The 24,174-nt window shown below is 51.0% G+C and overlaps 2 protein-coding genes across 18 annotated transcripts in view; one reads left to right on the forward strand and one right to left on the reverse strand.

Annotated features, from left to right (window-relative positions):
- The window catches only part of EYA3 (EYA transcriptional coactivator and phosphatase 3), a 107,378-nt gene extending 94,769 nt beyond the window's left edge, over positions 1 to 12,609 (forward strand). For 13 of the 17 annotated variants that reach the window (XM_002716084.5, XM_051856782.2, XM_051856783.2 and 10 more), the window contains 4 exons: positions 1,745 to 1,859; positions 2,815 to 2,936; positions 6,435 to 6,535; positions 9,128 to 12,609. In XM_002716084.5, the coding sequence (XP_002716130.3) occupies positions 1,745 to 1,859; positions 2,815 to 2,936; positions 6,435 to 6,535; positions 9,128 to 9,208 (419 nt within the window). In that variant the 3' untranslated portion in view covers positions 9,209 to 12,609. Of the gene's footprint in view, positions 1 to 1,744; positions 1,860 to 2,814; positions 2,937 to 6,434; positions 6,536 to 8,541; positions 8,699 to 9,127 lie in introns of those variants that run through there. The other 4 variants (XM_070078983.1, XM_051856784.2, XM_070078984.1 and 1 more) reach the window with 1 other exon arrangement.
- A 4,206-nt stretch (positions 12,610 to 16,815) lies between these two features.
- XKR8 (XK related 8) lies at positions 16,816 to 24,025 on the reverse strand. The gene is made up of 3 exons (XM_002716085.5): positions 23,608 to 24,025; positions 20,493 to 20,689; positions 16,816 to 18,218 (listed from the first exon to the last, which is right to left on the reverse strand). The coding sequence occupies exons 1-3, from the start codon at positions 23,898 to 23,900 to the stop codon at positions 17,500 to 17,502; spliced, it is 1,209 nt and encodes a 402-aa protein (XP_002716131.1). The 5' UTR covers positions 23,901 to 24,025; the 3' UTR covers positions 16,816 to 17,499.
- Positions 24,026 to 24,174: the final 149 nt, after the last annotated feature.

Below are 24,174 nucleotides of genomic sequence, written 5' to 3' on the forward strand. Positions count from 1 at the left end.
AGCAGGGGCAGCTTGCCCACAATTGTGTTGCAAGTTAGTGACCCTGACATGGTTGGAATTATATCCACTAACTTTGGGTCCAGTGCATTTTGCATTCTACAGTTTCCTTTTTAGTGAGTTGCCCCTGAGAGAGAATATTTAAAATGGAGCCATCACCCTCGGAGATGCACAAAATGTCGCCTAAACGTTTCAGGGACTGCAGAGCTTGCTAAAGCATATTGCTGCAGGTGCAGAGCCTTGGACTGTACTTGCTGCCTTCTAGTGTGGTGCAGAAGTAGAAACAGGGCTTTGAAGAACAATTTGGTTCATTCCTGTTACACTCCTCTAATACCAGATAAAAATACAGACTTGGGGGATCTAATTTACTTTTTTTTCATGTTCTTTTTATTGCTTGTTTCTTACAGTTTAGAACTATTATTTTATTTTGGCAACTCTAAGCCTTTTTAACTTTTCCTCTCATCGACACCAGGCTTTCTATTATTGTTTTTATTTATGACCTCAATCCTGATCCTTTCCTTGCCTTGTGCCATTACATGGTTTCCTGAAGAAATAGGAACAGGTGAACAGTAATGTCTACTTACATGTTTTGCACACTGTGAATTAACAAAAGTGTCACATTCTGTGTTAGTTCTTGTACTGTAAAGCCATCAGTATGACAGCAAATTCTGCTTCTTCCTCACAGATACCCTTTCTGCTTTTCTGGAGGGTTACTAATAGAATACAGGATTTTTTTTTCCTTACCTTCACTACAAAAAACTTCAGAGCCAGATTCATTATTTGAATATTATAACTCAGGTTATCATATGAGTTGCTTTCTTTATTTTGTGCTTAGTTGTATTGTCTTAGGCAGGGTTTTAATCTGTTACCACCTGGAGTTGTTTCATAGTAAGTACAGAACAATTGTTGGTCATTCATCCTGGAGTCTCAGGTTTAGCATTCCCGGGCAGGTGGAGGTGCAGCCATCACAGGAGGTATGCGTGGCAGTAGAAAGGCCTTTGTCACTATGAGGAGGCCCCTTCTCTCCTCCTGCTTTGATTTCTTTAGAAAGAAATTAGAAATGCAGAGGACTCTTGAGCTCTAAGACTTTGCCATTCAATTCTTTTTTTTTTTTTTTTTTTTAAGATTGATTTATTTATTTGAAAGGCAGAGTTACAGAGAGGCAGAGGCAGAGAGAGAGGTCTTCCATCTGCTGATTCACTCTCCAGATGCTGATCCAAAGCCAGGAGCCAGGAACTTCCAGGTCTCCCATGCGGGTGTAGGGGCCCAAGGACTTGGGCCATCTTCCTCTGCTTTCCCAGGCCACAGCAGAGAGCTGGATTGGAAGTGGAGCAGCCAGGACTCGAACCGGCAGCACTGCAGGTGGTGGCTTTACCCACTACACCACAGTGCTGGCCCTACCATTTAGTTCTTAATGTCGTGTTCTAAGGCAGTGCTGCTCAGAGCATGGTCCAGCAGTCTCCTGATTGTGTTACTGATTGGTGATGAAAAAGGGAGCCTGCACCAGAATCTTATATTTCCTTTGGCTGGTTTTGTTGTTGTACCCAATAGGAAAGCATTCAAATGAAGAAAGTCAAATGGCATTTTGAGTAGCACTAGTCCATGGTGTCTCCAAGAAGAGATACTTATCAGTTTGGTAGAATACTTCAGACTCACACTATTTCTAAATTGAATTTAGAAATTGTTTTCTCAGTGTCAGCAAGTACATGTTGTCAAATAATAAATGCATCTGCCTTTATTTCTAAAGGGCTCCTCAGTCCCCAGAGAAAGGAAGCACTGCAGAGATTAAGAGCAGAAATTGAAGTTTTAACAGATTCCTGGTTAGGAACTGCGTTAAAGTCCTTACTTCTCATCCAGTCAAGGTATGGAAATGATTTTTTGTTTGTTTATTTGAAAAACAGACACATACATATATAGAGCGATATCCCATCCTGGGTTCATTGCCCAAATGTCTGCAACAGCTGAGCTAAAACCAGGAGCCCGAAACTCAGTCCAGGTCTCCCACATGGGTACCAGGGACCCAACTACTTGATCATCACCTGCTGCTTCCCAGCATTTAACAAGAAACTAGAAGGGAGAATGGAGCCGGAACTTGAACTCTGGCACTTACATCCCGAGCAGCATCTTCACACCACACCACACACATCTCAGTAACGATTCTCATAGGTCTCATCCTCTGAGACTCTTTCCTATCCCAGTCCAGAATAGACCATTCCCTAAAACAGAGTTTGGGATAGGGGTAAGAAGTGGTTAAATCGTGCAGGGAAGTATTTAGGTTGGGAGAGAGACAACGATAGTTTATATTAAGCACACTTTAAAGTTGTAAGAGAATATTTATGTAGGAAACCCTTTTTTCTTTGTCCTTCCTTTTTACCCACTAAATTAAAGCTGAGTAATCATCCTCTACAACCTGGGGGATGAGTCTAGTGACATCAGAGGCACACGTAGGGGACATATCACAAATATCCTAAGTAGAGGAAGTGCCAGGCAGTATTCTCGGACCTGTTCAAGAAGGCAAGATTCAAAAGCAAAAGGTCCGTTAAGCAGATTAAGAGATTTCAACTTGAAGCCAGATTGGGAAATAAATACTACATCTGTGCCAATATCCTACAGCTCTCCTTCAAAACGGGAATTCTAGACCCACAGCCACAGCAGTAAACAGTGAGAGTGACCCCAAGAGGTGGAGGTTTAGTGAAGCTGAAGGACATGTGAGATTACTGTGTTGTTAGTTCATTCCTAAAGAGTTGGCCCATTTGAATTCTTGCTCCTAGGTTGGTTTAATTTCATTTTTTGCTTTTTCTTCTTGCTCTCTTATAGGAAGAATTGTGTGAATGTTCTGATCACTACCACCCAGCTGGTTCCAGCTCTGGCCAAAGTGCTCCTGTATGGACTAGGAGAAATATTTCCAATTGAAAACATCTATAGTGCTACCAAAATTGGTATGGTTTCTGTTCTGTTTTGTCATTAACCTTACAATCAAACGTCCTATTCGTGCTGCACCTGTTACCGCCCCCCACCCTGTGTCTATAACCCTGCCTCTCAAATAAATAAATAAATCTTTAAGAAAAAAAAAAACGGGGCCAGCACTGTGGCACAGTAGGTTAGTTAATCCTCTGCCTGCAGTGCCGACATCCCATGTGGGTGCCGGTTCTAGTCCTGGCTGCACCTCTTCCAATCCAGCTTTCTGTTTTTCCTGGGAAAGCAGTAGAAGATGGCCCAGGTCCTTGGGCCCCTGCAACCATGTGGGGGACCCGGAAGGGGCTCCTGGCTCTTGGCTTTGGATTGGCCCAGCTCTGGCTGTTGCAGCCATTTGGGGAGTGAACCAGCAGATGGAAGACCTTTCTCTCTCTCTCTCCCTCTCACTGTCTGTAATTCTACCTCTCAAATAAATAAATAAAATCTTTTAAAAAAAAAAAATCAAGGATTAAACTATATACTTGAAAATTATTAAAATCCCTCACATTCATTAAGAAAGCTGCTTAAAATAGCTAATTTGCAGAAAAGGAAAAACTTATAAAATTCTGAATAAACCCTTAAGTCCCCAGTTAAGGGGACTGCAAATTTAACTGTGATATATTTACTACTGGTTAGATGCACAATTTAAGTGTAATGATGCTAACTTTTGTTAAGATAATGGGTATTCTTACTCTGCAGATGGAATTGAAAATGGGTATACCTATTTTAGAAAACATTTATTAATGTCTAATAAAGTTTGAGATATGCATGACCCCATGGCCCAGAAATTGCACTTTCAGATTGGAGGTGCTTCAAAAAAGTCATGGGGAAATTGAATGAAAAATTTATTTTGGTGTAAAATAGTTTTGAAATCCGTGCCTAATTTTGCATGACATGTTTTCCAGGAACTTTTTGAAGAACACTGGTATGTTTACTTTAGAGCAGGAGTCTTCAGATTACAGGCCAATCCTGCCCCCTGCCTCTTTTTATGTAGTTGTGTGAAACAGCTGTGCCCATTCCTTTTTGTGCAGCTGCTTTCATACTCCAGAGGCAGAGTCTAATAGTTGCACCAGAGACCAGAGGGCCCTCAAAGCCCAGGCTGCGCACCAGCTACACAGAACAGGTTACTGACCTGCCCTGCGTGCTTCTGATGTGTGCAAGTACTTCTGAGTATACACAGATGTAGGTTCTTAGTTCTGATTGTGTGTATTGGTATATTTATTACAGAAATTCTCCAGCCGATGGCAATCAAGTGTCTTGAGGAAGAGGCACCTTTATCTTTTTTTTTTTTTTTTTTTTTGACAGGCAGAGTTAGACAGTGGGAGAGACAGAGAAAAAGGTCTTCCTTCCATTGGTTCACCCCCCAAAATGGCTGCTACAGCCAGCGCAGTGCACTGATCTGAAGCCAGGAGCCAGGCGCTTCCTCCTGGTCTCCCATGCAGGTGCAGGGTCCAAGCACTTGGCCATCCTCCACTACCTTCCCGGGCCACAGCAGAGAGCTGGACTGGAAGAAGAGCAACCGGAACAGAACCTGGTGCCCCAACTGGGACTAGAACCCAGGATACCGGCACTGCAGGTGGAGGATTAGCCAAGTGAGCCGCGGCGCTGGCCGCACCTTTATCTTACATGAGAATCCTAGTGCTAAGTCCCTGGATATGTCAGAAAGATGAGATTCATGGAGTTAGATGAAGAAGGAAGCGAAGTTACAACCTTACTTACCTGAGGAAGGTGGCAGAAACAAGGAAATAAAATATAAAACATGTGGAGAAACAACCAGGAATATAGTTTCCTTTTATTTATGCAAATGAAGTATCTTTCCCACAGTAGAATCATCTGTGTGTGTTTTAGATGTTGGTTCCGGATATTGTGATCCATTATCACGTGTGTCAGAACTGTCTGCAGTGGATTTAAATCATGCACCCCCCCAAGGTCACTTATAGTGATACAGGATCTCCGCTGGAGCTGCATGGGGTAGTAAATGAGGAAACTCCAGATGGGAGCGACGATGCTGCCACATTGATGAGTCAGTCACTTTTCTCAGTCCTGCTCAGGCTCCTCCCCTACTGAAGAACATAAGACCCATGTCCAAGACTGTTTCTGGAAAATGAAGAATTGGAGGGAAATGGCTGTATGTCTGCTACTTACTTCTAACAAGAAATCATGGCCTTATGCTTCCACTCTCCTGTCCTGCCTTAAAACATTTCTCCTCAGAAATCACTCATTTGTCATGGCCCAGTGGCCAGAATTTGGGTTTGGAATTGGATGGCATGTCTAATGCTAACTAATAGCTTGTGTGTGACCTGAGGCACGTCACTAGACCTGTGAGTCACCTGTGAGACAGAGAATGGTTCCTGCCTCACTGAATTATTGTGAGAATAAATGAAGGAATAAGTGGAAAGTGTTTTATAAACTATAAAGTACAGAAGATGTGGAAGAGGAGGTGGTACTCACAGCTGTCTCACACCCCATGTCCCTTAGTCTCCCAGTTGTAGAAATTTCCTTGATATGAGGGCTAAAATAAGTTACCGTTGTAATGGCCCAGTGTCACATTCTTTTGGGCAGTGGGCCTGCTGAGTCTCTGTTCACTACCTTTGCTCCCAACCAAGCAAACTACGTGGGCTGCCACGTGGTCTGTCCGAGTACAGGCGGGTGAACCTGACTGTTGCAGCCTTTGTCTTTTAAGTTTTTTGTTTTAATTTTTAGTTAGCTTTTAGCAGATTCAATGTACATGTAGATATAATGCTAAGAACATAATGATAGTCCCTTCCTCCTTCTCTCCTTCTCACTTTCTTTCTGCATTTCTTTTTTTGTTTTGTTTTGAGATAACATTTTTAAATTACATTATAGTAAAGACTTAATACTTGATAAATTTAACAAGTGAAAAGCAAAGAGACCCTAGTTTAATGAGAATATAGACAACAAACAATAATTGAATGGAGAAATGGCCATTTCGCCCGTATACACTAAATTTTAAAGTAAACACGGATCATTAAAACTGTAGTAATATGGGCTGGCGCCGCGGCTCAATAAGCTAATCCTCCACCTAGCGGCGCCGGCACACTGGGTTCTAGTCCTGGTCAGGGCGCCGGATTCTTTCCCAGTTGCCCCTCTTCCAGGCCAGCTCTCTGCTGTGGCCAGGGAGTGCAGTGGAGGATGGCCCAGGTGCTTGGGCCCTGCACCCCATGGGAGACCAGGAGAAGCACCTGGCTCCTGCCATCGGATCAGCGTGGTGTGCCGGCCGCAGCGCGCCAGCCATGGCAGCCATTAGAGGGTGAACCAACGGCAAAAAGGAAGACCTTTCTCTCTGTCTCTCTCTCTCACTATCCACTCTGCCTGTCAAAAATAAATAAATAAATTAAATTAAATAAAAAAACTGTAGTAATATAACATTTTTGACCACTGGTTTGACAGTTTGCAGCCTTTTTCTTTTGTATGGAAAAAAGGGAAGAATATTCTCATAGGAAATTTCTTTTTCTCATCAGGTAAGGAGAGCTGCTTTGAGAGAATTGTGTCAAGGTTTGGAAAGAAAGTCACGTATGTGGTGATTGGGGATGGACGCGATGAAGAAATTGCAGCCAAGCAGGTAACCGGCAAAGCGGATAAGCCAGAGGTTGGGCATTGAGCAGTCAGAAAAGAGGTTCAGACTTCAGAATCCGGATATGCTGCTGTGCAGCTACAGTGCTGTGCTGTAAAGAGGAGAGTGGTTCTCTCCCCAGATGAAATTCTCTGTATAAGCTGACAGACCACCTCATCCCTGCCAGTCAAAAATCTTAAAATCTTTGAAGCCTGTTGCAAGGAGCCTCATCATTAAACCTGTTTTCACTGTAGATGGCAGTGCCTTTCTCAAGAATATCAGCCTTGACCACAAAAAGCACAACTCATTCTGACTTTTCTAGGCTCAGATTCTAAGAAGAAAGAAAGAAAAAATATATATACAGTACGGTTGGGACTGAATTGCTATAAAGAATGTCCTTTCCAATTTTGAGCCCTGAACAGTGGTTCTGATATTAACGCCATAGCTATACATGTCCTGACACCAGGTCATCCCTTCTCACTACAGGGAACAGTAGGTGAAAGAGTTTTGGCTGTAGAATCTACAAAGGCAGGTTCGGTTCCCATGTGTTTATAAGCTGTGCAACTTTGTACAGTTCACTTGTTTTCTCTGAGTTTCCTCATTTACTAAATGGATCTACAGAAGTTCTTTCCTTCCCTACCTCAGTTTATTTTCTTCCAGCAGCTCTGTTTCTTAGATTTGTATTCAGTGGGTTACCAACTAGAACCACCTGCCTTGAGTTTCTTCCCCCAGGTAACATAGAAACCTTAGCAACTGGGGACGGTGTTGTGGGGTAGCAGGCGAAGCAGCATCCCATGTGAGCACAGGTTCTTATCCTGGCTGCTCCACTTCCGATCCAGCTCCCTGCTAATGTGCCTGGGGAAGCAGCGGAAGATGACCCAAGTGCTTGGATCCCTGCCACCTATATGGGAGACCTGGTTAAGTTCCAGGCTCCTGGCTTCAGCCTGGCCCAGCCCTGGCCATAGGGGCCATTTAGGGAGTGAACCAGTGGGTGGAAGATCCCATTGTCACTCCCTCTCCACTGTAACTGCATCTCAAGAAAATAAATAAATTTTAAAAAGAAAAAAGGGCTGGCGCTGTGGCGTAGAGGGTAAAGCCACTGCCTGTGGCACCAGCATCCCATATGGGTGCCAACTCAAGTCCCTGCTGCTTCACTTCTGATCCAGCTCCCTGTTAATGTTTCTGGGAAAGCAGTGAAAAATGGCCCAAGTACTTGGGCCCCTGCACCTGTGTGGGAGACTCGGAGGAAGCTCCTGGCTCCTGGCTTTGGACCATTGTGGCCATTTGGGGAGTGAACCAGCAGATGGAAAACTTCTCTCTGTAACTCTGCCTTTAAATTAGATAAGTAAATCTTAAAAAAAAAAAAAGAAGAAGAAGAAGAAGAAACAAACTAATGATGAATCATGTGATTTGTGATCAGTTGGTGTTAGCACCTCGTGATGGTTTCATTTGTCACTGTATGTAGCAGTTCAAAGACATTTGCTTTTTTCACATATCTCGTCACAGAAGCTTTCATTACAGAGTTTCTTGTTGCTCTCTTTGGGAAAGACCCAAGTGTCAGCTTAGTGCTTCCCTGTCTGAAGAAGGGAGTGGGGAAGAGAAAGAACCATTTGAGTCATTAGCAAAGTTGGTGTAGTTACCGTGCTGCTTGTAATCACCTACTGAAGACTAACCCCCTGGCAGACGCTGTAATGCTTTGTCTGATCCGACTTCCACCATGGGAGGGATCTTTTCTGAAGACTTGCTGGTCCTTCTTTGAATAAACCCAGGTGTGCCCAGGTAGCCTATTCCACTGTGGAGTCCAGCCTTCCACTGAATAAAACGTTATCTCTAAGTAAGTCTAGCACACCTGAGCATAACAAAACAAGTTTGCTTCCTCTTCTGTATATTAATGGCCTTTTAAATATCTAGTGTGAGCGATAGGTGCTTGATGTAACTGTTAAGTCACCTCTTGGGATGCCCACATCACACATCAGAATGCCTGGTTTGAGTCCTGGCTCTGCTTCCCATTCCAGTTTCCTGCTAATGTGCACCATGGGAGGCAGCAAGTCATCACTTGTGTCCCAGCAGCCCACATGGGAGACCTAAATTGAGTTCCAGGCTTCTGGCACCAGCCTGACCCAACCCTAAGTGTTTTGGGCGTTTGGGGAATAAAGCAGAAGATGGAAGATCTCTCTATGTCTCTTTCTTTCTGTCCTTCAAATAAACATTTTTTTAAGTTGGTGGAGAATGAGATTAAAAGATAAGTTTACTTTGGTGTGGATAATCTTGAAATCCATGCATAGTTTTTTCATGATACACATTTTTCATGAGCTTTGTGTAGCTAGAATAGTGTACATATATTAATATAATAATATAATAGTATATCTAGAATAGTAGCTAGAATAGATATATCTCTTACAGTAAAAGCAGAGTTTACCACTGAACCCATTTCACACGTGTGAAGTGTCCTATAACATGCAAAGTTACTCTGATCCTTATGACTGCTCCGAGGTGGGGAAGGTTACCAAGTACCCTGGGAAGAGGTCTGTGGAGGGTTGGGTACGGGTGGATAAAAACCGCGAAAGCAGCTGGGCTGACCGTTCACCTTCCGTTCTCCAGCACAACATGCCTTTCTGGAGGATCACGAACCACGGAGACCTGGTGTCCCTGCACCAGGCCCTGGAGCTGGATTTTCTCTAAGAACTGGAATGAGGAGCCTTTCTGGTGAGCTCCTTTCCACTCCTGAGGGCAGCCAGAGACTGGAACCAGCTGGGGACTCTCTGTCTTTGCTCCATGGAATGCTGGCGAGAACACAATCAGAACAACAGCTGCAGATTTGGCCGAGAGTCAGCCCCAGCCCGTGTTCATCCTCATGCAGAAGCGGAGACAGCTGGATAGAGAGAACAATAGGCTCGTTGCAGCTACTGTGCTTTTAATTCTTCTCTTTTGTTTTGTTTCAAAAAAAAAAAAAAAAAAGAATGGAAATTCCTGGAGCAGAGGTGCGCTCTTAGTGGTGGTCAGACTGAGAACTGCTGTGACCCTGTGGTGAGAGGATAACGCAGCAGACTTCTGGGACATCTCTTGCAGTCTTTAGAATCTCCTTAGCCGTAGAACTTACTTCCAGTGAATGTGTATGTTATTTTTATAGGTGAGGGTCTCTGAAGCAGGTGTCCCCCTTTCTTTTTCTAGCAAGAAAGGGTCATTTAAAGTTTCCTTGAAAATAGTCATTGAAATGTCTAAATACCTCTGTGTGACGGTAGCCCCCCCGTAGCTGCTCCCAGGGGTCTGCTTCTCTCCCGTTCTTCCATTTCTTACTTGGCCGAACTGTGGGGTGCTGGACACTGATGAACTTTGGACTTGGCATTTCCCATCCTTTTAAAAGTCTTAGTCCTTTTTCCAGTCCTTCTTCCCCTTTAATCAAGTGACACAAACCAAGAAACTGCTTCTTTCAGACGGTAAATTCTAAGCCTTCAGCTTGACTCTTAATTCAGAGACTACATGCCAGCAGGCTAATCCTCCCACCTGGAGAAAAAGGATTGAGGCTTCTTAGGAACTTCAGCCTCTTTGGCTCTCAAGACAGGAAGACGCCATCCGATCCTCCAGCACAGAAGCAGCTTTTCCCGTCCACTGCCGACCTTGCGGCCCCCTCTGCTTGTCCATCAGCTGCTGGGCCTAAGCCTTCGCTGCTGTCTCCATTCAGCTCTGACCAGTCCACACACATTGGTCCCAAGAAGTCAAATCAAGTCTAAGAATAGGCTGGATAAGAATTGGCCCAAACTTCCAAAGTATTGGGCTTCCTGTGAAGAAGCCCATAAGTTGCCTGTGGGGTATCTGGGTTCACATTCCCCCCAAGCCTCTGCCTGAAACTGACAGCAGACTGCTCTTACCTTCCCCAGCAATACCCGCTTCTGGTGTTCACTCTGCAGTAGGAATCCAGAAGGCCAGTCTTTCCTGGTTTAAATGAGGATGCGGGCTCCCCTACTTCACACCTGAAGACTTAATCCTGGACCAAATGCAGGAGCATCTCTCAGCCTGACCCCTGGGAAATTGGTGGATACCTCAGCACTGGGGCCAACCTTCCAGCCTGGATGGATTTCTTGGATGTGCCATCCCTCCAGGACCAACCTGGGTACCTGCTCAGCCAGGCCAAATTCCCAGGAGCTGACAAAATTCAGACTGTCCCAGGCAGCACCAAGAAGGGTGACAGTCCCTCAGAAAGATCAGTCTTGGTCCTCAGGAGGGGGCACCTTTGACCAACCCCAGCCGTGCTTGCTTATCCCCAGAGAGTCCGTGTGCCATTCCTGAGAAGTTGCAGCACAGAAAGGTAGGACGCCTGCCAATGCCAGGGCACCCAGACAGCAGCACACCAAGGCTGGTGCACACATTCCTTCAGAACTGTCTGACAAGTGCTTCGTGTCTCACAACTGTAGGAAGCAAGTGTTTGGAGAGCAGCTGAAGCAGGTGCTCCATGACTGAGGTACCGCTTTGCCTTGTTTGCATTTGGGGTAGAAGAGACAGATGGCGGAGGCAGGCCCTCCCTTGGTCTGTATTCAGCCTTGATGCCCAGATGCTGTTGCTCCATGATGGTTGATCCCAGAATAGTCCAGGATGTACTTTACTTACAGGACTCAAAACTCCCCCTATTGCCAGTCTAACTGTTGGCTTCCGGCCCTGGCAAAGACCACCCTGTTGGTACGGTGCTTCGGGCTTGTGGGGCTACAGCGCAGTAACCCCATCACATACCAACACTTCCCACCGCACACCCTTTGGGAACTCTTTTATCTTTAGAATACAACTTAGACTGTTTCAATGGCCTTTTTCATCCTGCCCTGACTACCCAGCTTAGCTTTTTCCAAAGGGAACTTGAACTTGGCCAAGAGAGGCAGGGAGGCTTTCTGAGCAGAGCAGAGCAGCCCCTGCTTTTTTCTGGTTGCTGCCACCCTCATCTAAAGGAAGACAGGAGGCAGGAGCTTCTTGGCTCATCTTTGCCAAAATGAATTAGTTATCCATGAGACATTGCCCTCTCACCCCATCTCCCTGTTCCCCAGCACAGAGATCTGGGAAAGAGCTGTGGGAAGCAGAGAGCCAGGGAGCCTCTTTTCTGGAGAGTCCCCATGAAATTAGTCACGTGGTAAGTCGTTCCCCAGCTGGCATCATGGGCTTCTTGAGATGGGCGTGTGCACTTCCTGCGAGGACCATCTCTAGTGGAGGGTCCAGAGTGGTCAGGTGTGTCCTGGGCTTAGGAGGCGGCTTGACTTCGAATGTAAAACTGACTGTGCCTTAGCATCATTCTGTCCAGTGCCCCTGGGGCCTGCTCCAGATCTAGATGCCTGTTTAGGCTTTTGTTTGATTTGGGTGTTACTGTCTTCTGCTCTGCAAATTGGGGGGCAAAGCCAGTGTCCCAAGACTTGGGCCATGGCTTACTCACATTTACACAAACTGGTCTTTAAAGCTCCAAGTAGAAGCAGATTGGCAAACTGCAGCCGCAGCTTACGGGGCTCCCAGATGTTCACTAGCTTGAATGGGTGTCAGTGCCACTGAGCCACGAGGGAGAGAGTGTGGACCGTGGCTCCCTCTTCCTGGGAGAGGGATGGTCTAGACCAGGAGTGGTGAGCGTGGGGCCTCCCTCTCGTTCCTGCGCAGGGGGCCGTGAGGGCCGCCCTCAGGCAGGCTTCTGTATCTTACCACTACATTGGCTTCCTTGTTCATCTTGAAGTTAGAACTCCCCAGATGGCCACACTATAGAGGCCAGATCTGAATTCTGAGATTCTAAAATACCTTAAACTACAAGAGAGAAAACAGTTCTGACGAGCAGGCCGCCTGTCCCGTCCTCTCCTCTGAGTCACACGGCTCCAGCAAGCCGGGCTCCTTGGCTAGTTCCTGATGCGCTGACAGGAGCCATCTCATTAAGCACGACTTCTCCTCACAGCACGACTCTCTTTGGACTTCAGATGCCTCTCTCGGCAGGAAAAGGCGTTCAGTGGATTGGATATATTTATGTGACTGCGGGCATTCGTGGCTGTAGTATCCTTGACCATAATGTTATATGTAATGGGAACTATCTTATAAACTTGAAAAAAATAAAGTTTTTATTTTCTATACAGCTTGCTTCTGTGTCTTTCCTGAATAGGATTGGCCCAGCTGCCCAGCCGTGTGGGGTTCTCATTAGAGCTTCATAAACACTCTGCAGAGTTCACTAGAGAGGTGTCACCCCTCCAACAACTGGCTCAGCTGATCTCACTAAGCAAAGTGAAACAGTGGAACAAATACCTGTCCATTTGGTATAATTAAATATACATGGGAAAATAAGTATTTTAAAATACTTTGTAATGGAGATTTTATTTTTAATTGTTTCTAAAATATATGGCTTTGTAAAGTCTAGAACTGGAATGGCAGTTCTATATCAAATCTTACTTGATTTGGCCTAATTTCATGTCGTAGAGATTACTTTCCTCCGGACTTGGGTGTGACTACTGCTGCTCTCTGGGAAACAGGAAGGCTTTCATCGCAGTGAAACAAAGTAGAGCTTGGCTCCAGCTTTCAGACACCACATGTGTCAGACCTCTCAAGGTACTTTCCCCATGTTTCTTGAGAAAGAAAGAGGTTGGGAGCCAGTGCTGTGGTACAGCAGATTAAAGCCATGGCCTGCAACACTGGCATCCTATATGGGTGCCGGTTCAACTCCCAGCTGCTCCACTTCCAATCCAGCTCCCTGCTGTGGCCTGGGAAAGCAGTGGAAGATGGCCCAAGTCCTTGGGCCCCTTGCACCCACATGGGAGACCCAGAAGAAGCTCCTGGCTCCTGGCATTGGCCTGACCCAGCTCTGGCCATTGTGGCCATTTAGGGAAGGGAACTATTGGATAGAAGACCTCTCTTTCTGTCTCTCCCTTTCTCTCTCATATGCTGTCTTTCAGATAAATAAATCTTTAAAAAAGAAAAAAGAGGTAGCCCTGTAGTCTATTAATTAAATCTTTTCATCATTAGATACAGATTTTGAGCCACACTGTAATGGAAGCAAACCTATTAGTTGCCATATCCTGAATTAAAAATACAAATATTGGAGCCAATATTGTGGTGCAGCAGACGGTAAGCCATCACTTGCAATGCTAGCATCCTGTATTGGAGTGCTTGTTCAGTCCCGGCTGTTCCAGCTTCCTGCTAATGTGCCCAGGAAGGAAGTGAAGGTGGCCCAAGTACTTGGGTCCCTGCCACTCATGTGGGAGACCAACATGGACTCCTGGCTCGTAGCTTTGACCTGACAGCCCTGGCTACTGTGGCCATTTGGGAAGTAAACCAATAGACAGAAGGGTTGTGTATGTCTTTCTCTCATGCTCTGCCTTTCAAATAAATCCTAAATATATGTGTGATATATTTACATACACATGCTTTTGATTGATTTCCAAGCCCAGAGAATAAATACCTGCATGTCTCCCTACAATTAATATACCACACATTTCCCTTTAAGCCTTTGGAGGACAGATAAAAATTAGCAATTTAGGTTTTTACTTTTTCCTTATTTTGAAAAAAAATCTTTTATTTGAAAGTTACAGAGAGAAAATTCCATCCGCTGGTTCACTCCCCAAATGACTGGAACAGCTGGGGATGGCCTTGGCCAAAGCTAGGTAGGAGCCAGGAACTTCATCTGGTCTCCCATGCAGGTACAGGGGCCCAAGGGCTTGGGCCATCTTCCACTGCTTTCCCAGGTGCATTAGCAGGGAGCTGGATTGGAAGTGGAGCAGCTGGAACTCCAACCGGCACCCATATGGGATGCCAGCACTACAGAAGGGGCTTAACCCATTAATGCCACAGTTCTGGCCACAGGTTTTTATTTTTCAAAAACAAGGTTCTTGGCATTAAAAGTTTTTTTTTTTTTTTAAAGTTTATTTGGGAGACAGAGCTATAAACTGTCTTCTGGTTTACTTCCCAAATGCCCAGACAGGTCAAACCCAGGAGCTGGGAATCCAATCCGGGTCTTCCACATGGGAGGCATGTTCCCAGTTACTTGAGCCATCACCGTCACCCCCACAGTAGCAGGAAGCTAGTCAGGAGCTGCAGCCAGATGTCAAGCCCAAGTACCCTGAGATGGAACACTGGTGTCTTGAGCAGCATTAACCACTAGGCTAACGTCCATCCCTTAAAGATTGACGGGAATCTTCAGGGAAAAGTTCTTACTCTAAGCACTGTCAAGTGTCACTGTCACCTTTCTAAACTCCTGATTCTGTGAACTCTAAAAATGTATACAAATGAATCAACTGCTAACATCCACAGCTTCCTAGGCGGTACACTATATGTATAATGTTGCTTGTACATGGTTCGAACTTAATTACATACACGTTACCACATTAAGTTTCATCTGGAGAGCATAGCCGAAAGCAGAGTACATCTTTTTTGGATTTTCTTGTGGAAAATTTGGTGATTTTGGTGAAACCCTCAACATCTATTGCCAAGGCTAGGTTGGGCACTAAACTCGGAGACTTGTAAGAACCAAGCCCATCCTCTGTAGGACTCAATCTTGCATGAACGGGAGAAAACAATGATCTCTGTGTGTCTGTGTTTAAAGGTATTCAGTGAAGAGAATGATCCTTTATTCTGAGATTGCCATATTCTTTCATGAGATGATAAAGTAACAGATGGGGATTTTGGGGGTCTTTAAGATTTTATTGGGGCCAGTGCTGTGGCATAGCAGGTAAAGCCACTGCCTGCAGTGCTGGCATCCCATTCGGGCATTGGTTCAGGTCCTGCTGCTCCACTTCTGATCCAGCTCCCTGCTGATGGCCTGGGAAAGCAGTAGAAGATGGCCCAAATCCTTGGGCCCCTGCACCCACGTGGAAGACCCAAAGGAAGTTCCTGGCTCCTGGCTTTGGATCAGCTCAGCTCCAGCCTTTGCATTTGGGGAGTGAACCAGCAAATGGAAGTCTCTCTCTCTCTCTGCCCCTCTTTCAAATAAATAATCTTTTTTTAAAAAAAGATTTTACTTATTTGAGAGGCAGAGTTACAGAAAGGGAGAGACAGAAAGGTCTTCCATCCACTGGTTCACTCCCCAAATGGCCACAATGGCTAGAACTGAGCAGATCCGGAGCCAGGAGCTTCTTCCGGGTCTCCCACGTGGGTGCAGGGGCCGAAGGATTTGGGCCATCTTCTACTGCTTTCCCAGGCCATCAGCAGGGAGCTGGATCAGAAGTGGAGCAGCGGGACCTGAACCAATGCCCGAATGGGATGCCAGCACTGCAGGCAGTGGCTTAGCCTACTATGCCACAGCCACTGGCCCCAGTAAAATCTTTGTGGCTTTACCCGCTATGCCACAGCGCTTGGCCCACATGGGGATTTTTTGGTTAACACTGGGTTGGCCACCACATGGGTCATTCTACAGGTTCATGAAATTTATCTGGAAATCACTGGACTGGATGTCTTGTGGGATCCTTCCTGCCTGTTAACATTCTGCATGTGTGGTCTTGGTAGCACACACCCCCCCCCCAACACCCACCCCCAGCCTGCCATCTCTGGGCCAGTGGAGCTACATTCCTGTGCTGCATTGTAGCCCCAAAAGGAAGAGTGTTGCAACTTTCCTTCCTGCCTGCAGGATGTTTCAAGCCCGCAGTGAGTAAGCCAACCGCCCCCCCTTCTCTGGGATGACACCACTGCCTACCCTCTGCTTGCCCTCTGTATTGTCTCGATATGAATGACTAACAGAACTGAGACCATCCTGGTTCCCTTCATAGCAGTGACTGGAACCTTCTGTCCCAGCACCCATTTCTGTTGTGTTTCTGCAAAAGCACAGACCTCCCAAAGCAGCAAAAGCTTCCACTGCCCACGTCCCCATCCCCTGCGCCACCCTCCTCACAGACCCTCTCCGAGGCCCCAGCACTGTTCTCCAGGAATCTCAAATCCAGTGCCTGCCCGGCCCAGCAGCTGGTGGTTATGAGAAGCCTCCAGAATCTGTCCACATCTGGTTTGTGAGGCTCACCAGCTCCTGAAACTGCAAATGAGGCTGAGAAGTCCCAGCCAAACCAGTCCTGTGTCCCAGGGGACACTGTCAGTTTTGAGGAACCTCGTGTCCCTGATCCCTTCATTCTAGGAGGTTTTGAACTTGAAGTTTCATGTAATGGGGCCCACGCTGTGGCATAGCGGGTAAAGCCACACCCCCGTGGGAGACCTGGAAGAAGCTCCTGGCTCCTGGCTTTGGATCACAGCTCCGGCCGTCTCGGTCAACTGGGGAGTGAACCAGCAGATGGAAGTCGTCTCTCTTTAACCCTGACTTTCAAATAAATAAATCTTTAAAAAAAAAAAGTCTCACTTAATGACCAGACTTGGAGGATTCCACGAAGCTTTACTAAAAACCTAATAATACTGTAAAACAACACTTAGTGTCTGTCACGGGCCAGGACGGAGGTGCATACTCTGAGGTAGGCAGTACACTGGCGAAAGGAAAAAAAAAAAAAAAACACTCAATGGCTGTGCCCGGCCAGACCACAGGTCCCCCCCATGGCACTGGTGGAAAGGCAGCCTCCTGCGAGCAGAACAGGGGCTGGGCCAGCTGCACCAAGCCTCTGGAGGGGCCGCCAGGGACTACCTAGCACCAGGCTTTCCCGGCTTACAGGCTTTGTCGGAACAGGTAAGGGATGAGGCCAGGATGGCAGCCGCTGTGGTTCTGGGTTTCAAGGATCGAATGACGTTCCTGACCCAGAAAATGCTCTCAATAGAGAACTGTTGAAGGCACCAAATGGAGGTGTGGAGAGGGAGAATTCTAGAGAGCATCCCCTGGGGGTCCTGGGGCCCCAGGATGGGACGGCACCTCCACTGGTTATTTTAGGAGTGGCTGGGAGACGGGAGTGCCAGCTGTGGGGCGCTCTGGGGCCCCCGCTGCTCTGGTTGGGGGAAGAGAACAGGAACAGGTGGTCTTCTCTCCCTAAGGCACCCTCTAGACAACTGGGGCCCAGAGCCCCGTTTCGTTGTATGCATGGCAGGCTGCCGTGGCAGGCTCTCACCCTGCCTCAAAGGACCCCATTCACTTCTCCCTTCCCCGGCAAAGCAGCCTCATCCTTAGCCTTGGGGAAAAAGTTCTTAGCCAGCTGGGTCATGCGCCTGTTCTGGGGCAGCGGACCCAGCTCAGAGGAGAGGAGGCTGCGGGCCCCATGGGCCCCGTCCACCCGGTCAGGATCCCAGCTGCAGCGAGGGTGCAGCCAGCAGTAGTAGACAAGGCGCAACACCAGACCCAAGAGGAAGCAGATGCCTCCCACAGGCAGCCATATGTGCAGCGGGATCCCGCCGGGCAGCCAGGGGCTGTGAGTCACCCAGGTGGCCACCAGGAGAATACTGTCACTCAGGAGGAACGCCAGGTGGATGGTGGCCCGGCCTCGGGTGTGGCCCTCAGCCACGTTGAACCAGGAGAAATAGAGGATGGTGGCCACCGTGGCCCGGTACAGCCACTCCGAGCCAGGGTCTGGCATGAAGTCTGTGCCCTGAAGCCACACCCAGAGCAGCAGCACCAGCCACAGCCCCAGGAAGTGCAGGGCCACGTAGCGGGGGAAGAGGGCCGAGAACAGGGCCACGGCCAGGACCCGGGGCCCCAGCAGCAGCAGGTTCCACAGGAAGTAGACGGCGGAGGAGCGCAGGCCCAGAGGGGACTTGGAGGGGAGGCAGGTGCGCAAGGCCTGGTGGTAGTCCAGCAGCGCCCACGAGATGCCCAGGAAGGACGTGCAGATGCCGACCCCTGTAGGAGGAAGAAGAAAGCGGTGAGCCCCGTGGGCTCCCAGGTACTGCAGGGCCCTCCCAGTGACCCCGAAGCAGGGATCTGTGGCAGGAGAACTTTAAGCTCACACAATAGACACCAGGGTCAGGACTCAAACACGGAGCCTGCCCTTGACTGGCTTTCCAGTGCTCTCACGAGGAGAGCGCGTGGCTGGCAGCCGTTCGCCAGCACACAGCACTGGTGCAATGCGTCCAGAGCCTCTCCCAGGGCCCCAGAACCCTCCCTGTCCCGAAAGAGCCTGAAAATCACCAACTCCAGTGCCCCAATTCTCCCTCCTGGAGAGGGAGGCAGGAAACCCCATGGGAGGCTGCAGCTGCCCTCCCGTCTCCTCCCTGCTCAGACCAGGCCCTGGTCTCCACTGTCCAAGGTCCAGGAACTCCTGTCCCACCTCCCGGTCTCCCAGCACCAGGATCTCCAGGAAGCACAGGAGGTCCCTAGGAGGCCTCCCGCTCTGCCCCCTCCCTGGCTCCTGGCATTCATCCAACAGATGCTCGCTGGAAACCCCCAGTCTGGCCTCAGATCTGCAGCCAGCCCCGCCCCAGGCCCCAGCAGGGCTGCAAGCTCTGACCTTGCCCAGGCTGCTGGGCTGGCCGCAGCCTGACCCCCTCCTCCCATTCAGCTGTGTCAGGCGCCCCCGGAACTCCCCACCCACTCCTGCCTGAAGGCTCATCACCCAGGAATTCTTTCATTTCTGGCTCCTGAACACTCATCTGGGATTCCCGTCCAGTGTGTGGCACATGATAAATGCTTGCTAAGAAAAAAATTGGGAAAAAGATAAAAAAGAACTAAAAATTAAAAAAAAAAAAAAAAGAAGAAAAAATTGGGGAAAATCTGCCTCCCCACCCCACCTGCACGCAGACCGTCTCCACTGGGCCCTGGGGCTGGCACCTTCTGCTCTCCCACAAAGCCGGGCTCAGGGAGCGCTCAGTGACCGGGGCAAGGCGCTCTGCCTCCCTCTGCTCTTCTGGAAAATGGAGAGGAAGACGGCAGCGACCCATAGCTTCTGTGAACACGAGCAGTGGGGACTACGGGCCCGTTCCACAGAGCCCGGCCAGCGGCACGTGCTCAGCCGCTATGGCTTCTTCGGAGAATGGTGCAGGCTCCCACCTGCAAGGTGAGAGGGCCCTGGAAGCTAAGTCCAACCCCGTCTCGCACAGCCGCGGAAATGGAGGCCCAAGGAAGACCCTGCGGTCACACGGGGCGTGACAGGTCGGGGTGCCACACGAGGCCGCGGCATGTGGGGGCAGGCGTTGTGAGGTGCCGGGAGGACTGGAGGTGGGCGGGTGCTGAAGCGGGGCTGGACCCCGCGCCAGACGTGAGCAAGCATCCCGGCCTAGCGTGACCACCAGCTGGGTCTGCAACCACGAGCCAGTTCCTTCCCTTGCACGGGCAAAACCTTTCCTGTCCCTCTGCGTGCTGCACTGTAACTGCCCGGCCTTCCTGGCGGGGCAGCGGCTCTGTGCATCTTGGTCACTGCCATGTGGGCGGCACGGGGACAGGCACAGCAGGGAGGCCCTGTTCTAACCCGGGCGGAGGAAACCGCCTGAGCAGCACACGGTCTGTGATGCGTCAGGCTCTCCACACGCTCCGATCTCTGCAATCTTCAAGACAGCAAAGACCTCGGAGGCGCTGTGGCGTACTGAGCTAAGCCTCTGCCTGCGGCACCAGCATCCCATATAGGCGCCAGTTCAAGTCCCAGCTGCTCCACTTCTGATCCAGCTCCCTGCTAAGGCACCTGGGAAAGCAGCGGAAGATGGCCCAAGGCCTCTGGTCCCTGGATCCACGTGGGAGACCCAGATGAAGCTCCTGGCTCCTGGCTTCAGTCTGGCCCAGCTGTGGCCGTTGTGGCCATTTGGGGAGTGAGCTAACAGTTAGAAGCTCTGTCTCTCCATCTCTAACTCTGCCTTCCAAATAAATAAATATACATCTTTTAAAGACAGCACAGATGACAACCGAGACTTGCTAAGTGCCAGCCACTGGGCTTCATGTGCACCCTTCCCCCACGCCCTGTATCCACCCGACAAGGTAGGAGTGTGTCTGGCTTCCATGTTTCAGCTGAGACCAAACTGACGCTCCGAGAAGTCGTGCCGTCCATCCCAAGTCCTACCACTCAAGAGTGACCAGATTTGAAGCCAGGTCTGCCTCCCTCGGCTGCCTCAGTACAAGAGTGAGCCGTCAGTGGCGTGGGAGGGGGACGCCTTGTCAAGGCAGGGCGGGGCAGTGCAGGGCACTCACACTGGAAGCACTCGGCCCCGCCGCTCTGCAGCACGATGGCGAGCAGCAGCGTGAGCTGCGGTGTCGTCTCCAGGAAGGTCTCGAAGAGCCGCAGCATGCTGATGTCCAGGGACAGGAAGTCCGCGTAGGCCTCGTGGAAGTCGGAGGGCGCCTCCTGCCGCCACACCCGCAGCCCCTGCTGCAGCCCCTGCAGGCACCTGGTGGCACACACAGATGCCCGAGGGCCAGGTCAGCACCCTGGGGTGCAGGGTGCCTCAGAGCCCAGCTCCCCACGTCCCTGCTGTGGGGCCTCGGGCAGGCCACGTAACCTCTCTGAATCTGTTCCTTCCTCTGGAGAACGGGGATAAATGCAGCTTCGACTCTGCCTGCACAGTCACTGCCTTCAGATCCCTGCGAGCCTTGACCTACTGACTCCCCCAGAGGAGCCCATTTCACAGATAGGCAAGGGGATCTAGAAGTTACTCAGCTGGGGCAGTGCTGTGGCCCAGTGGGTAAGCTGCCTCCTGGGACTCCCGCGTCCCAGGGAGTCCTGGCCACTCCGCTTCCCATCCAGCTTCCTGCAACTGCACCCTGGGAGGCAGCAGGGATGGCTCAAGTACTTGGGTTCCTGCTACCCACAGGGGAGGCCTGGATGGAGGCTCCAGGTCTCCAGGCTTCAGCCTGGCCCAGCCGCAGCTCTTGCAGGCACTTGGGGAGTGAACCAGTGTCTTTCAAATAAATACACATTATATATTTATATATATATATATATATATATATATATATATATATTTACTGGCAGAGTGGACAGTGAGTGAGAGAGAGACAGAGAGAAAGGTCTTCCTTTGCTGTTGGTTCACCCTCCAATGGCCGCCCGAGGGCGACGCGCTGTGGCCAGCGCACCGCGCTGATCCGAAGGCAGGAGCCAGGTGCTTCTCCTGGTCTCCCATGGGGTGCAGGGCCCAAGCACTTGGGCCATCCTCCACTGCACTCCCTGGCCACAGCAGAGAGCTGGCCTGGAAGAGGGGCAACCGGGACAGAATCCGGCGCCCCGACCGGGACTAGAACCCGGTGTGCCGGCGCCCGCCACAAGGCGGAGGATTAGCCTATTGAGCCGCAGCGCCGGCCATAAATGCACATTTTTAATAACAATAGCTTTAAGAAAAAAAAGCGGCATCTAAGAAGCAGTGGAATCAGACTTGGACCCAGAGCCCTACATAGGCTATACACTGCAGTGTGTCTGAGTATCTCTCGGGATCCTCGGGGCAAGCGGCTGAGCCAGGGAGTTTCCGAGCACAGGCAAGGCGGGGCGAGATCCCGTGGATGGCGGAGGACTGGAGCGCTGGGCTAGGAGGCTGCGGCTGCCGCACAGCTCAGGGAGAGGCCTGGCCCGGAGAGGCGGGGCTGCGGGTTGGGGCACAGTCCAGAGGGTCCAGAGGTTGCGCAGACTGGGGAAGCCACTGGCGGGGGCGGGGCGAGGGCGGAAGAGGCACAAGGGCTCTCCCAGCCGGAAACGGCCTCCGCAGGCGACGGGGAGGTGAGCCCATTCACTCACTGCAAGCTCATTCATAAGACGCTGTCACTTCCCCTGGCACACTGGTTCCCCCCAGGCACAAGCAGGAACACTGACCCCACTTTTAAAGCCGAAACGCAGTCCAGGGTCTGACGCAGGCTCAGCAGAAAACAGGAGACGGGCAGAGGCAGGAGGAGGTCACGGGTTGAGGGCTCGGCGAGGCCAGCCTGGGGCTGTAATACCCGTCACTGCGCCCCTTCGTGCCCGCCCGAGGTCCTACTGAGGCCTGGACAGTGCCCCCGGCGACTGCCACATCCAAAGCTCCTCTCGCGGCCACTCTTGCAAACTGTGCTGCTGTGCCCCGCAAGATCCAGGGCGGCGGGGGATGTGAAAATGGATCCAAGGGCTGAGCCCGCCCGGGCGACCCCTCCTGACCCCATCGCAGGGCAGGGCTGTGACGCCCTCCTGACCCCATCACAGGGCAGGGCTGTCACACCCTCCTGACCTCATCACAGGGCATGGCTGTGTGACACTTTCACTTTCCCCTCTCCGCAGGACCCTGCCACACCCATCTCACTGCCAGCTGTGCCCAGCAGGCTCCATGGATGAGTCAGAGGCCACCTCTGCCCTCAGGCTCGAAGTCTGGGGGTGCGCAGCCCAGGTTCAGGGCAGAGGCACAGCTGGGCAAGTGAGGCGCCCTGTGCGCTGCTGCAGGCGGTCAGGCTGCCGGGACTCGGGCGTGGTCCAGGTGACCAGGCAGCTCCCTCTGCGCCAGGACACTTTACAAGTGGCATTTAATCCTCACCAGAGGGGCAGGCCTTCCTGCCATCCCCACTGGAACCCTGGGTACACTGAGAGCTGGGGCAGTCGGTGCCTTGCCAGAGGTCCTGCTGGTGCTGAACTGGGTGAACTCTCACGCAGGTACCTGTCACCGGTCACTCACTCTCGACAGCGCCGCCCACAATACATGTCTGCAGGTTACTGCCTCCACTGGGTTTTGTTTTGAGAAGTAGAGACAGAGAATTATTTTCATCCAGTGGTTCACTCCCTAAATGCCTGCTACAGCCCAGACTGAGCCAGGCTGGAGCCAGGAGCTAGGAACTCAGTCCAGCTCGCCAAGTACCCAAGCCATCATCTGCTTCCTCCAGGGGTGAGCGCTAGCAGGCCGCTGGAGCAGGAAGCCGAGCAGGGACTCCAACCCAGGTTCTCCGATATGGGATGCAGAATTCTTAACCACTAGGCCTCCTTCTGCCCTCCCTGCTTTCTATAGAGGAGTAAACCAGAAATGAAGCCACAGGTGGCAAAGCCAGAACTGGCTCCAGAGAAGTCTGACTCCAAAGCCATGCACCTGCCTTTCTCTTCACCTGCGCCAGGAAGGGCAGGGCTGGCTGAGCTCCGAGGGCGTCTGCCAGGGTTAACCTCTCCTGAGGCCATAGTGCCCACAGGGGCGGGGGTCTCCTCCCACGCCCCTCCCCGGTGTCAGGAATCTCACCGCTACTGGCAGCCCGGTGGAAGGGCAGTGTCGTTCCCCCCCACCCCGAGGGCGGGGCGCTCACGTGTCCGGGTGGCCCAGCAGCCGCAGGTACCACTTCCCCTCCCCCTTCCCGAGGGCGGGGCGCTCACCTGTACAGGTAGCCCAGCTGCAGGAGATGCAGCAGCGCCAGGCAGCGGCCGGGGGGCTGCGGCCCGTGCAGGCCGGCGGGGTCGGCGCGCAGCCAGAGCCAGCTGAAGAGCTGCAGCGCGACCGAGGCGAGGGCCAGCAGCGCCAGCACCAGCGCGGCCCACAGGTAGCGGCCGCTGAGCACATACTGCACGGCGGCCCACAGGTCGGCGCCCAGGTCGAGCAGGAAGACGAAGGTGCCGAAGGCGCCCAGGACCAAGTCCCACAGGGGGCTGGCGTGGGGCGACCAGGGCATGGCCCGCCTGCCTCTGCCCCCTGCTTGCTCTTCGGGCCGCTAGGGCCCGGGGTCGCGGCGGCAGGAAGGAGGCGGGAGCTGCAGCCCTCGGGGCAGCCCGTGGCCCCGGCCTGCTGGGCGGGACTTCCCCGCCCCGCCCCGTCCGGGGTGGAGCGAGGCGCGCGGACGTCCCGGGTCCCCCACCCGGACCCGAACACCGCCCCCGCCCTGGCGGCCGCAGCTCCGCAGGCGTCGGGGTTGTACCCTGGAGGCCCCATGGGGTGAGACTGGCTTG

This window comes from Oryctolagus cuniculus, chromosome 7 (assembly GCF_964237555.1).
Source record: "Oryctolagus cuniculus chromosome 7, mOryCun1.1, whole genome shotgun sequence".
NCBI classification, from domain to species: Eukaryota; Metazoa; Chordata; class Mammalia; order Lagomorpha; family Leporidae; genus Oryctolagus; species Oryctolagus cuniculus.

What these genes read in the sequence shown, in the direction of transcription:
- XKR8 (XM_002716085.5), bottom strand. Translation starts at nt 23,900, where the DNA reads ATGCCCTGGTCGCCCCACGCCAGCCCCCTGTGGGACTTGGTCCTGGGC. An exon ending in CAGCTGGGCTACCTGTACAG is followed by an intron (nt 20,690 to 23,607) that starts GTGAGCGCCCCG and finishes GTGTGCCACCAG; the next exon opens with GTGCCTGCAGGGGCTGCAGC. An exon ending in CGGGGCCGAGTGCTTCCAGT is followed by an intron (nt 18,219 to 20,492) that starts GTGAGTGCCCTG and finishes TTCCTCCTACAG; the next exon opens with GGGTCGGCATCTGCACGTCC.